Source organism: Oncorhynchus mykiss, chromosome 5, assembly GCF_057628025.1.
Source record: "Oncorhynchus mykiss isolate SJ-2025 chromosome 5, ASM5762802v1, whole genome shotgun sequence".
In the NCBI taxonomy this organism is placed as follows: Eukaryota; Metazoa; Chordata; class Actinopteri; order Salmoniformes; family Salmonidae; genus Oncorhynchus; species Oncorhynchus mykiss.
The window spans coordinates 48,480,559-48,495,527 of NC_143026.1; the positions used below are offsets into that span (position 1 = coordinate 48,480,559).

The 14,969-nt window shown below is 41.1% G+C and overlaps 1 protein-coding gene across 8 annotated transcripts in view; it reads left to right on the forward strand.

The window, feature by feature from the left end:
- The window catches only part of LOC110523980 (AF4/FMR2 family member 1), a 76,125-nt gene that overhangs the window by 21,155 nt on the left and 40,001 nt on the right, over positions 1–14,969 (forward strand). For all 8 annotated transcript variants that reach the window (XM_036977735.2, XM_090235075.1, XM_090235076.1 and 5 more), the window contains 4 exons: positions 5,662–5,703; positions 6,188–6,274; positions 9,891–9,927; positions 12,451–12,511. In XM_036977735.2, the coding sequence (XP_036833630.2) occupies positions 5,662–5,703; positions 6,188–6,274; positions 9,891–9,927; positions 12,451–12,511 (227 nt within the window). The remainder of the gene's footprint in view (positions 1–5,661; positions 5,704–6,187; positions 6,275–9,890; positions 9,928–12,450; positions 12,512–14,969) is intronic.

Here is a 14,969-nt window from a genome sequence, read left to right on the forward strand (position 1 = left end):
AGAAAGAATGTTTGCATTTATTTATTTTTAATCCAGAGCTATGAATGAGTGAGTCACTCAGCTTTATTTAGATGCCGGGGCTATATGACTGTGCCATCAACTTGATAATATACACTGCTCAAAAAAATTAAGGGAACACTAAAATAACACATCCTAGATCTGAATGAAATATTCTTATTAAATACTTTTTTCTTTACATAGTTGAATGTGCTGACAACAAAATCACACAAATTATCAATGGAAATCAAATTTATCAACCCATGGAGGTCTGGATTTGGAGTCGCACTCAAAATTAAAGTGGAAAACCACACTACAGGCTGATCCAACTTTGATGTAATGTCCTTAATACAAGTCAAAATGAGGCTCAGTAGTGTGTGTGTGTGTGTGTGTGTGTGTGTGTGTGGCCTCCACGTGCCTGTATGACCTCCCTACAACGCCTGGGCATGCTCCTGATGAGGTGGCGGATGGTCTCCTGAGGGATCTCCTCCCAGAGCTGGACTAAAGCATCCGCCAACTCCTGGAGAGTCTGTGGTGCAACGTGGCGTTGGTGGATGGAGCGAGACATGATGTGCTCAATTGGATTCCGGTCTGGGGAACGGGCGGGCCAGTCCATAGCATCAATGCCTTCCTCTTGCAGGAACTGCTGACACACTCCAGCCACATGAGGTCTAGCATTGTCTTGCATGAGGAGCAACCCAGGGCCAACCGCACCAGCATATGGTCTCACAAGGGGTCTGAGGATCTCATCTCGGTACCTAATGGCAGTCAGGCTACCTCTGGCGAGCACATGGAGGGCTGTGTGGCCCCCCAAAGAAATGCCACCCCACACCATGACTGACCCACCGCCAAACCGGTCATGCTGGAGGATGTTGCAGGCAGCAGAACGTTCTCCACGGCGTCTCCAGACTCTGTCACGTCTGTTACGTGCTCAGTGTGAACCTGCTTTCATCTTTGAAGAGCACAGGGCGCCAGTGGTGAATTTTCCAATCTTGGTGTTCTCTGGCAAATACCAAACGTCCTGCACGGTGTTGGGCTGTAAGCACAACCCCCACCTGTGGACGTTGGGCCCTCATACCACCCTCATGGAGTCTGTTTCTGACCGTTTGAGCAGACACATGCACATTTGTGGCCTGCTGGAGGTCATTTTGCAGGGCTCTGGTAGCGGTCCTGCTGCTGGGTTGTGGAGGAGGCCGTAGGAGGGCAACGTCTCCTGATGTACTGGCCTGTCTCCTGATAGCGCCTCCATGCTCTGGACACTACGCTGACAGACACAGCAAACCTTCTTGCCACACCTCGCATTGATGTCCCATCCTGGATGAGCTGCACTACCTGAGCCACTTGTGTGGGTTGTAGACTCCGTCTCATGCTACCACTAGAGTGAAAGCACCGCCAGCATTCAAGTGACCAAAACATCAGCCAGGAAGCATAGGAACTGAGAAGTGGTCTTTTGTCACCACCTGCAGAACCACTCCTTTATTGGGGGTGTCTTGCTAATTGCCTATAATTGCCAGCTGTTGTCTATTCCATTTGCACAACCGCATGCAACATTCATTGTGAATCAGTGTTGCTTCCTAAGTGGACAGTTTGATTTCACAGAAGTGTGATTGACTTGGAGTTACATTGTGTTGTTTAAGTGTTCCCTTTATTTTTTTGAGCAGTGTATAATGATACTTATTTGTTTTTCAAAAAAACGAAAGTCCGCGATTTGTAATCAAAATAAAGGCCAAAATAATAGTATTTTCCAGTTGTCAACAATTTGTTTACCTTTATTTGCCTAATATGTTCCATTATTTCTGTCATTCAGTAATATTTATTCCCACAGTAATTTATGGATCCATAAGGAAATAAACATCTGCATTTTTGAATGAGTATTTGTATCATTTTGTTAACTAAAGCATAAAGATGGTGATGAAGAAATTGTACTGTACTGTATATGCTTCATCCAACATTTTGCGGTTTCATGAGGTCGCCCATACGTAGCTTTATGTAGGTGCTGTGTCTATATGACTGCATCAACTTGATTATTTAGCAGACATCACTTGCTTATGTTCAGTCAACACATATCTTAAGAATATCATGGAATATATTAGATTTTTTTTTTGTTTCTCCATGCTTGTCTCAGAACAGCGGGGAACGGTGCTGAAATAGTCATCCACGGCGGGTAGGCTATATATAACAATATTTTTAAGATTAGTTTTTTTTGGAAAACAAAATAAAGTGAGCATTTTGTAATCTGAATAAAGGCCAAAATATTTATTTCTGTTTTTAGAGGAACAGAAAGACATCCCGGCCAGTCAAAACCTTCCTTAACCCGGATGACACTGGGACAATTGTGCGCCGCCCTGTGACCCAATCACGGTCAGCCTGGATGTGATACAGCCTGGATTCGAACCAGGGACTGTAGTGATGTCTGTTGCACTGAGATGCAGTGCCTTAGACCACTGCGCCACTCGGGAGCCATGACCAATGTATATTGTCCTGCTAATAGCCCATCCTAGAAACGTTGTTTACAGAATTCACAGCCTGCCATGCTTGTGGAAAACAGGGTTAATAATACGTTTTATCCTTCCACATGGTAAAGGTTCCAATTCATAATTTTTTTAATCAAATAGTATATTTGTGTTTCACCACAATATTTGTTGTATTATTTGTTCTGTCTTTTTCTGGTGGATTAAACTGAAATTGCAACCAATCATGGCCGGTTGTGATACAGCCACCCTAACTAAGAAATACATTTGATGAAAGAATTCTCCCCCTACCCTCCTAGTTATGTCTATTGTTTTGCTAATAGCCATAATGGCGCTGTACAACATAACCATGTGTGTTTTGAAAGAGTATTTTCCAATTAAGCCACAATTTGTTTACCTTCATTAGACAACTTTGTTACAATATTTCTGTAATTCTGTGATATTATTCCCATAGTAATTCATTATGGATCCATAGCTAAATAAACATCTGCATTTTGAAAGATTATTTTTTAATAATTTTATGAAGGAAAGCATGAAGTAATACAGTAATGTACAGCTTTATCCAACATTTTGCGGTTGCATGAGTTCACCCATACGCAATTTAAACATTTTGGATAGTAAAGCATTTTGAAGCTAGAAGCTGCCTGCATTTGTTTATTAGGTTACTGTGCAGTCTGACAAGTAAACAGCCTACAGTATGTACTGTAGTAAACATGCCAATACTGCCTGGCTCTGGACCAATGCATCAGCTGTCGCCCGAATTTCCACTGATGAGTGAAGATGATGAGCGATCGGCGAAGGTCATATGTAATCTGCTGGCTTCACAGTACATCGCCATCGCTCTAATCACAGTCAGAAGACCGTTGAAGAAACTTGTGTGGACTTATGGAAAGGCTCGGTAAGACATGTTAAAAATATATATATGTATAATTTATTTTTTCGATTTTTATAAGTTAGGCTATTTACAAGCAAAAGGTAAATAAAATATTGTAGCCTACACCTCACGGACTGCTATATTGTTTCCACAGTAATTCACTTTTGCCTCCTTTTTCAGGTTTCACGGCTCAAGATTTCTTTGGGGAAGAAATCGTCAAGAGATATGCTGGACCCTATGTCAGAGAGGTGTTTCTGGGACCACATTGTTTCTTGCGTTTTGAATATCTTTTTTCTCGTTATTTTATTAACGAAGCTGAAAGATGTTGATGAAGAAATGCAAAATGCCTCCAGATGTCCATCACTACTGTAAATAAAAACACAGCCTCTTTTTACATTCTTTATTGTAACCACAATGTCACAAATAATTTGTATCTACCGTTCCAAATACTTTGATAGTTTGGGATTTACAAATGTGTGCTTTTCATGTCATTTTTCATTAAATCCAGTTCGGATTTAAGTATAACTTTTTACTGACGCCTTTTAGTGAGAGGTCTAATGGTTTAATATTTAAGATGTGTCCTCCAAATTCATATCTAAGGGGCATTTTTCACACCATTATTAGTTACACAGTTTTAGTTTGGACGTGTAGACTGGCAATAAGAACAGCAGCAACGTTTCAGTGCCATTAGTGCAATGCCCCTTAGTGTTGCTCTGTTAGGCCCAGTGGGGTCGGGTGGGGGTCCACCTCCTCCCTTCCCCATGGACTAGGTCCATCTTCAAGAGAACTGCAAGGCAATCCCATTGTGCACCTCTCGGGAGCCATGACCAATATAGATTGGCCTGCTAATAACAGGGTTAATATATCTGTGAGAATAGACAAAGAGCTTTTATATAATTCTAAATGGATGATGATGATGATAATAATAATCGCATTAAAACAAGTTTTGGAGATTATTTTGTTTTCGAATAATGTAAATTGAGCAAGGAAAAAGGTTGTTCTTGAACATGGGGAGAGACAGTTGTAAATAAAGCCATTTTGTTATTTAGAATTATTTCTGTTTTTAGAGGGAGAGAAACTAAAAGCCTACAGTTATCTCATGGGTCTCCCAGTTGAGGCCGGCACGGGTATTGAACCAGCATCTGGAGCAACACAGTGTCTTAGACCGCTGCACCTCTCAGGCGCTGTACAACGTGACCGGTCGGGAGTAGGCTACAGTAAGAGCAAAATAATCCTAACATTTCCACACCCTAATTGTAGTCTAATTTTCTCTTAGAATAAAAGCTTTAGTGTAACACGTTTTAGTAAGTAACACTGAAGTCGTGCGTAATTATCAGTTTCTATCTATTTGGTTTATGTTGCCCATTCATTGTCAGAGACACACAGTAGCGCCTTGGGACCCAAAAGCATAATCTGTGCTCTAACTCCCCCTTGCGCTGGTCTGGAGCAATAAAGTAGTGACACAGGGTACTGTACTAAACCACAAATTACCTCTAAGTCCTGTAGCAAAATCGGACAACTTTAAGTTGAGCAACCCACTGTAAGTGTCAAGTGTAGGCATGACCTTAGTTTGTACTGTATAAGGCTACTGAAATACATCAGTTTAAATTCAAATGTTTCACTTAACTGCCTTGCACAGCTGACTATCGGCTGAAGTGGCATCACAACAGAGTTTGTGTTGTCAGAATGTTATTCTGATAAAATTATTTGATGCACACGGCATCATTCCTGGATGTATGCCTTGTTCATATTCCTATAAATATATGGGCCATAAAGTTGACACTTCTGTGCACTAAAAACATTTTTTTAATGATTAGCAACTTAAAAGGTTCCTGGTAATTGTTTTAATGATTTTTCACATGATTTTTGTATTTGAAGAATTAACAGAATGAAATGGACATTTAGGCCGGTAAAATATGAAAAATAAGCCTACACCCAAAAGGGCAGATTCTGTGATTGGTCAAACTTGAAATGAAATTCTGTGCCCACACAGACACACAAACTTATACACACACACACACACACGTACACACACACACCCTCTCCAAGCCTCAGTCTAACCTCTGAGAAGGCTCTTCTCCTCAAGCTTACTGGACTGTATCAGGTGTGAGGTCACACAAGAGTTCACTCTGTGCCTGCCTTTCTGCTTCTGTTGTAGGGCGGCTGTGTGTGTGTGTAGGCACGTGAAAGTCACATGGTCATAGTGGTTTCATAGTATAGACCACCATGCCTATGTTATGTATGTGTTGTTCAAGCTTCACCTCTTGGCTTATTTCTGTGTCACTCAAACTGTGTTGTGCTCCTCTCTCTGCCTTCCAGACTCTGTCAAATAAAGCTCACTGTGTGGAGGACATTCTGAGGGTAAGTTGTTCCTAAATCTTTACTCACAGCTGTGACCAATCCTACAGAGTTGAGGTGGTGGTTGGTCAATTTGTTTGTTAGTGTTATTATCATCATGATGAATGTTGGGTTGCTAAAGAGGGATCAGTCGCTGAGCACACAGCTGCTTTCCACATTCCTGTGTTAAAGCCAACCCAAGTTTACAGAGCTAGCTACTGTAGTATGCATTCTGCATTCAGGACAGAGGAGCGCTTAATGTGCTATATGAATCGGTCATAAAGGTTCTGCTGTGTAGTTAGTCCTCCTCTCTGGGTCTTAGACATTGACTTGGTAGGAGGGCATGGTGAACTCTAGTACACAACGGTGAGTCTCATTGAGATTTAAAAATCTATTTTTGCACGAGAGACCTGGCCATCTGTCTTACTATGGGGCTCTAATGGCCTAGCTAATACTTATTTTCACAACTTTCTTTCGCTTGAGCTCTCTCTGCCTCTCTCTCCTTCAGGAAATGACCCACTCCTGGCCTCCTCTTCTGACTGCCATCCACACACCCAGCACAGCTGAGCCCTCCAAGTTCTCCTTCCCAGTCAAGGTGAGGTCCCTCTCAGCTCACTGAGCTGCTAAAACCTTTACAACTCAACTCCTTTTGTTTCTCTATACTCCGTTTTGAGCTTTAGGTATTTGCCTAACCTAAACCTAATGTGCTGTACTGTATGTACTAGCAACTTAGACTCCCCAAATAAATTTCCCCTTGTCTTACGCATGTTCCACTTAGTCAAACAGTGTTGCACAACAATGCATTATGTCCATTAATCATCGGTGTTGTCATAGATTACAAGGGAATGCATAAAACACCTCTTTGTGTCTGCGTTCACTGTATGTGCGTTTACTGTGTTTGTGTTCGTTGTTATCCCGTTCATACCAAGATGAAAACCCACCAATTTTAGCATGTCACCAACTTTTCTTTACGTCTGAAAGGTATTGCCGGGAACAAAGCCTGTATTTTTATTTCCGCCAACCGGTATTATGTTTAAAAGTCCCACCAACGCCTCAGTATAAAAGGTTGCCTTTCATTTTACCGGCTTTGGCATGTGTTAAATCATGAACATTCTATTGTTTTCTGACGTCAAACTCTTCCTTGGCAATCAGAAAGCTTTACAGAGATGCAATTATTTTACATTTATGTAGTTCTGTCCTTGAGCTGTTGTCTATTGTCACAGAAATGCTTTGGCATTTAGCTTTGGCATTTAGCTTTGGCAATTTGCACACAACCTTTTCATTTTGACTTTGACAGGTAAATATTTTAAGGCCCTTATATTTAGCTAATAAGTTATTGGTTTCTAACTTACCCTATAGGAGCTGGAGGGCTATCCGTTCCAAACTTTAAATTGTATTTCCACGCTCTAGCATTTCGACCAATTTTATAAGTTGGTTTAGATATAACTCTTCCACTCCTTGGCTGAGAATAAAGAGGAATATGATGGAAGTAGTGTTCATTGATCGAGCTCTTAAACAATTTAAACTAGGGTCCTGTTATTTCTCACACGATTTCTATTTGGTGCAAAATTTAAAAATGATGCAACTGGCATGCCCAGACTCCAATAATGCCTTGCCATCTGGAGGATGGCCTTTTACATCAACCAATGGCAATATCATGGATAGTAATGGTTTGGAGACATTCCAAGATCTTAAAGAAGCATTTATATTACTAAGTAACTCTTTTATTTGTTTTATCTACAGTTTATGTCAGCTATGCTGGCCTATTGAGTTCCATGGGGAACCCAGGTGTCGAACCATCCAATGATGGAATTTGTAAACAGATTATCTGGTCTCCTGAAAGGACCAATCTCTTTGGAAAGTTCACACTCTGAGCCTAGCATTAAAAAAAGTATGGCCCACATATCTAAATGTAGATTAATAATCTTGTTTTTTTGTATTCATTTTGGAAATGTTTTTTATTAGGGAATATCTATGCATCCAATAACAAACAAAACAACAACTTGTTATGTCAAGAATTTAAAGAGGAGATTAATAGACTTAAATGTATATTTCAGGATATACAGTGCCTTGCGAAAGTATTCGGCCCCCTTGAACTTTGCGACCTTTTGCCACATTTCAGGCTTCAAACATATAGATATAAAACTGTATTTTTTTGTGAAGAATCAACAACAAGTGGGACACAATCATGAAGTGGAACGACATTTATTGGATATTTCAAACTTTTTTAACAAATCAAAAACTGAAAAATTGGGCGTGCAAAATTATTCAGCCCCCTTAAGTTAATACTTTGTAGCGCCACCTTTTTGCTTCGATTACAGCTGTAAGTCGCTTGGGGTATGTCTCTATCAGTTTTGCACATCGAGAGACTGACATTTTTTCCCATTCCTCCTTGCAAAACAGCTCGAGCTCAGTGAGGTTGGATGGAGAGCATTTGTGAACAGCAGTTTTCAGTTCTTTCCACAGATTCTCGATTGGATTCAGGTCTGGACTTTGACTTGGCCATTCTAACACCTGGATATGTTTATTTTTGAACCATTCCATTGTAGATTTTGCTTTATGTTTTGGATCATTGTCTTGTTGGAAGACAAATCTCCGTCCCAGTCTCAGGTCTTTGGCAGACTCCGTCAGGTTTTCTTCCAGAATGGTCCTGTATTTGGCTCCATCCATCTTCCCATCAATTTTAACCATCTTCCCTGTCCCTGCTGAAGAAAAGCAGGCCCAAACCATGATGCTGCCACCACCATGTTTGACAGTGGGGATGGTGTGTTCAGGGTGTTGCTTTTACGCCAAACATAACGTTTTGCATTGTTGCCAAAAAGTTCAATTTTGGTTTCATCTGACCAGAGCACCTTCTTCCACATGTTTGGTGTGTCTCCCAGGTGGCTTATGGCAAACTTTAAACAACACTTTTTATGGATATCTTTAAGAAATGGCTTTCTTCTTGCCACTCTTCCATAAAGGCCAGATTTGTGCAATATACGACTGATTGTTGTCCTATGGACAGAGTCTCCCACCTCAGCTGTAGATCTGTGCTGCAGTTCATCCAGAGTGATCATGGGCCTCTTGGCTGCATCTCTGATCAGTCTTCTCCTTGTATGAGCTGAAAGTTTAGAGGGACGGCCAGGTCTTGGTAGATTTGCAGTGGTCTGATACTCCTTCCATTTCAATATTATCGCTTGCACAGTGCTCCTTGGGATGTTTAAAGCTTGGGAAATCTTTTTGTATCCAAATCCGGCTTTAAACTTCTTCACAACAGTATCTCGGACCTGCCTGGTGTGTTCCTTGTTCTTCATGATGCTCTCTGCGCTTTTAACGGACCTCTGAGACTATCACAGTGCAGGTGCATTTATACGGAGACTTGATTACACACAGGTGGATTGTATTTATCATCATTAGTCATTTAGGTCAACATTGGATCATTCAGAGATCCTCACTGAACTTCTGGAGAGAGTTTGCGGCACTGAAAGTAAAGGGGCTGAATAAATTTGCACGCCCAATTTTTCAGTTTTTGATTTGTTAAAAAAGTTTGAAATATCCAATAAATGTCGTTCCACTTCATGATTGTGTCCCACTTGTTGTTGATTCTTCACAAAAAAATACAGTTTTATATCTTTATGTTTGAAGCCTGAAATGTGGCAAAAGGTCGCAAAGTTCAAGGGGGCCGAATACTTTCGCAAGGCACTGTAAATTATCCTTGCTGGGGATTTTAACTATCTTACGTGATGATTGACAGATACAAACTGTTGATTTTGTTTGCATTGCACAGCCATCTAAGCCTATAGGCTGAACAGAAACGTTTTTTTTTCTTAAAAAAAAATGTAATTAAGCTCAAAATATGCTATTTTATTATTTTGAAAATACATTTGATTAGTCTTATCTTTCTTACGACCTGCCTAAAATAATTTATGGATTTCTTTATGATGGTGTATATTCAATGGAATTATTAAAATTAACGCCCACCCCTACTTCCACTCTTCAATGGTGCATGCGCACAGGATATAAAAGGCTTATGCCGGCAAGAATGGGGTAAAAATGGGACTGTTTGAAACAAGGTCATATAAACATTGCCCAGTTAAATTTTGTACATTATTTTTTTATTTTTTCACAGACAACTTACTGCAAGTCCTGTGTGGAAAAGCATATCTGTGAGTGTGTTCACTGTATGTGTGTTCACTAAGGCTGTTTGCCTCTACTTTGTCCCCTCACAGGAAGCACAGCATGTCCCACCTGCATTTCCAGGACAAAGTAAGTTAATGTGGGGGAATGGGAGTCTACACTCACTTGGTATATCATGTTACATGCATCAAGTTTAAAACACTAGTTTAGCAGTGTTTCTCTGAGAACAAACTGCCCCCTGGCCTCTCAAATTAGGATTTATTAGCTAATGTGACAGTTGATGAGGGTCACTCTCTCTCTGCAGCCCCATTTTCATGATTGCGCTATAAATGCTCTCACACTTTTTTGTTTTGTTTATATTAGCTCTCTGTGTACTTATAGGGGCCAGCCGTGCTGCACTGTTCTGAGCCAATTGTAATTTTCCTAAGTCATTTTTTTTGTGGTACCTAGCCACAGGACTGAACAGTAGTCCAGGTGTGACAAAACTAAGGCCTGTAGGACATGCCTTGTTGATAGTGCTGTTAAGAAGGTAGAGCAGCACTTTATTATAAACATACTTCTCCCCATTTTAGATACTGTTGTATCAATATGTTTTGACCATAAAAGTTTACAATCCAGGGTTACACGAAGCAGTTTAGTAACCTCAACTTGCTCAATATCCACATTATTCATTACAAGATTTAGTTGAGGTTTAGGGTTTAGTGAATGATTTGTCCCAAATACAATGCTTTTAGTTTTAGAAATATTTAGTACTACCTTATTCCTTGCTACCCACTGCAATTTACTGCAACTCTTTGTTAATTGTTTCAGTCATTTCATTCACTGTAGTAGCTGACATGTATAGTGTTGAGTCATCTGCATACATAGACACACTGGCTTTACTCAAAGCGAGTGGCATGTCATTAGTAAAAATTGAAAAACGAATGGGCCTAGACAGCTGCCCTGGGGAATTCCTGATTCTATCTGGATTATGTTGGAGAGGCTTCCATTTAAATAACACCCTCTGTTCTGTTAGACAGGTAACTCATTAGCCACAATATAGCAGCAGGTGTAAAGCCATAACACAAGTTTTTCCAGCAGCAGACTATGATCTATGATGTCAAAAGCCGCACTGAAGTCTAACAAAACAGCCCCCACAACTTTTTATCATCAATTTATCTCAGCCAATCATCAGTCATTTGTGAAAGTGCTTGTTGAATATCCTTCCCTATAAGCATGCTGAAAGTTTGTTTGCTGTAAAGTAGCGTAGTATCTTGTCAAACACAGGCTGATTTGGTCGGCTGTTTGAGCCAGTAAAGGGGGCTTTACTATTTTTAGGTAGTGGAATGACTTTTGCTTCCCTCCAAGCCTGGAGGCACACACATTCTAGTAGGCTTAAATTGAAAATATGGCAAATAGGAGTAGCAATATCGTCCGCTGTTATCCTCATTGGCACTCTGTGTCAATTTCTCTTTTTCCATCGCTCTCTTTCTCTTCATTTCCACCAGACTCCGTCACACACACTCGAGCCTCTCGTCCCCCAGAGTTAGAAAGTCATTGGTCACAGCCGTGTTGTTCGTCTCCCATCCATTGAACTGGCCTGCCAATAAATAATAAACCTCCCAAATGAGTTCAGCTCTAGGCTCTGGGCCTCTCTTTATTAAGGTTTAATTGACCTATTCTTTCCCTTTTCTAACCGCACTAGTTGGGAATCAGCTGTGACTTGTTGGAAAGGTGGCATCACCAGCTATAGCGTACGATGACATTCTAGATGATTCTGTGCTTCCATATTTGTGGCAACAGTTTGGGGAATGTCCAAAGCGAGGTCCATACAGAAATGGTTTGTTGAAATCGGTGTGGATGAACTTGACTGGCCTGCCCAGACCAGAACAGACCAGAACACCTTTGGGATGAATTGGAACGCCAACTGGAACGCCAACTGCGAGCCAGGCCTAATCGCCCGACCTCACTAATGCTCTTGTGGCTGAATGGAAGCAAGTCCACGCAGCAATGTTCCAACATTTAGTGGAAAGCTGTTATAGCAGCAAAGGGGTGACCAACTCCATAGTATTGCCCATGATTTTGGAATGAGATGTTCGATTTCCAGGTGTCCACATACTTTTGTCCATGTGGTGTATTTATAACTGGGCTAACTAGCAAAGAATATGAACGATAGGCCATCATTGTGAACAAGAATTTGTTCTTAACTGACTTGCCCTAGTTAAATAAAGGTTACATTTTAATTCAACAAAAATAACAAATGTGCACACAAGGCTAAATGCAGCTCTCGCACTGATCTAAAAACAAGCACATCTACTCACGACCGCTCATGCAGCTCTACTCACGACCGCTCATGCAGTAGAATCCTACTCGGATGCATTCTGCCTACAACAAAATGTTTTGCATACTAAGTCTTGCATAGTTTGTTAGTTTCGGTATGTTGCATTGGAAGTGGCTAATATTGTGTTGATTCGATCACAATTCCCACAATAAAGGGAAACGTTACCAAGTTAACTTTCCATAGTTTTCCCCCTTAATTGACTTCCAATCTTGTGCGCAGGCTGATATTTCGTCTGGAGGGCAGTCCTGAGTGTGCCCAGTTTAGAGGGAATATTGGTAAGGGGGTGTGTCCCATCTGTTTTAGTAAAGTTTTTTTTTTTTCTCTCTTCCCAGAACACTATGGATCACCTCCGCTAGCCTCTTCCTCCAGACTCATCTGTCAACAGAGCTCATCGTGAGTAACCTTTCACCTCTGTCATGTCCCTAATGTGTACTAATGTCCCCAAAGAGGGGCCATAGTGCACCCCAAGCCTTTGTCTCCCGTTGGTATTGAAAAGGTCGCAGTGACCCTTTGTGGCCTGAAAGAACATCCAGGTGGTGGAGGTAGAGTGTGTGCGTTCGTTATGCAGTTAGTCCAGATCAGTGCAGACCGTGTATTAGATTTACTCATAGACTCTTCAGCTATATCATCCTGCTATCAGATTAGAGAGAGGCTGCAGCAGCAGGGACACATAGCAGAAGTCTACTCACGTGTCTGTGTGTGGTTGTATTCTTCACATGCGTGCCACAGACAAGTCTCGTGTTGCTTTTTCTCCTATTACACAGTCACCGGCAGACTGTATCATATCACAGCACAGTTTCACCATTTTCTATCTAAAATCCTTCCTATGTATCGTAGCTGAAATAAAAGATCCCAAACATTTTCCATACACACAAGGCTTATTTCTCACTAATGTTGTGCACAAATTTGTTTACATTCCTGTTAGTGACCATTTCTCCTTTGCCAATATAATCCATCCACCAGACAGGTGTTGCATATCAAGAAGCTAATTAAACAGCATGAGCGTTAGAGGTGCACCTTGTGCTCAGGACAATAAAAGGTCACTCTAAAATGTGCAGTTTTGTCACAACACGATGCTACCAATGTCTCAAGTTTTGAGGGAGTGTACAATTGGCATACTGCAGGAATGTCTACCAGAGCTGTTGCCAGAGAATTTAATATTAATTTCTATGCCATAAGCCGTACGTCCAACCGGCCTCACAACTGCAGACCATGTCAGCCCAGGACCTCCCCATGCGGCTTCTTCACCTGCAGGATTGTCTGAGACCAGCCACCTGGACAGCTGCTGAAATTGTGGGTTTTCCAACTGTCAGAAACCGTCTCATGGAAGCTCATCTGCGTGCTCGTCGTCCTCACGAGGGTGTTGACCTGCCTGCAGCTTGGCGTCATTACCGACTTCAGTGGGCAAATGCTCACATCGCTTGCCACTGGCACGCTGGAGAAGTGAGCTCGTCACGGATTAATCCCAGTTTCAACTGTGCCGGACAGATGGCAGAAAGCGTGTATGACTTTGTGTGGCCGAGTGGTTTGCTGATGTCAACGTTTGGAACAGAGTGCCCCATTATGGCGGTGGGGCTATGGTATGGTACGGACAAGCAACACAATTACATTTTATCAATCAATCATTTGAATGCACAGATACCGTGATGAGAATGACCCATTGTCGTGCCGTTCATCTGCCGCAATCACCTCATGTTTCAGAAAGATAATACACGGCCTCATGTCACAAGGATCTGTACACTATTCCTGGGCGCTGAAAATGACCGTTCTTCCATGGCCTGTATACTCACCAGACATGTCACCCATTGAGCATGTTTGGGATGCTCTGGATCAATGTGTACGACAGCGTTTTCCAGTTCCCTCCAATATCCAGCAATTTCGCATAGCCATTGAATATGAGTGGGACAACATTCCACAGGCCACAATCAACAGCCAGATCAACTTTATGCGCTCTTTGCCCTTTTTTGCTCTTTTGCTCTTTTTTAAAGGCATCTGTATTCCCAGTCATGTGAAATCCATAGATTAGGGCCTAATGAATTTATTTAAATTGACTGACTGGACTTACTTTCTTTTATAAATTCAGTAAAATCTTTTCATTTGTTGCATTTTGCATTTATATTTTTGTTCAGTGGAAAAGGGAATGATATCAACCTGCAAGGCAGGCAGTCAAATCATTTTCCAAAAATGCTTGATAAATGGTGCATAACACAAATATAAAAAATTAATTTCATAAAGAAATATTAGTGGAAATATATCCATAAAAAGTTCAGAAAAGTAATTTTAATCATTGAATCCTACCCTGTATTGTCTGATTTGGAATCTCGCCAAGGAGAGATGCCATTTAATTCCAATAATTAGACCTCACCACAGCGGACACAATTATTCATTACACAATTGTTCTAAATTAAATCACCCTCTTCAACCTCATCATTCAGTTAATTCAAATTATGTTGTGAATTAACATGCCCAATTTACGTCATTCAGTGAGGAGAAAGACACATTAGCGCCTGGCTTCGTACCAACGTCCTACAACGCATTTGTCTTGGCCCGTTAAGGTAGGAATCTTATTTTTTGTTGTTGTACAATATCAAACGTCAGTGGCCGTTTTGACAATGGTGGTTCTGGTGTTAACAAGGCCGTTTCAGTGTACAGTAGAACAACAATATAAAACATATTTTGGACAAACGGAAAGCTAAGACGTAGTCAGTCACACTCAAACTCATATCCTTGTTTGAAAGACACATGTAGCAAGGCCTATGCCTAGTTCATGTAATGTGCGACCCTCTCTCTCTTCTAATGTATTCACACCACCGATATTATCAGGAGTACAGAACAGCTTGGCCTATTTGTT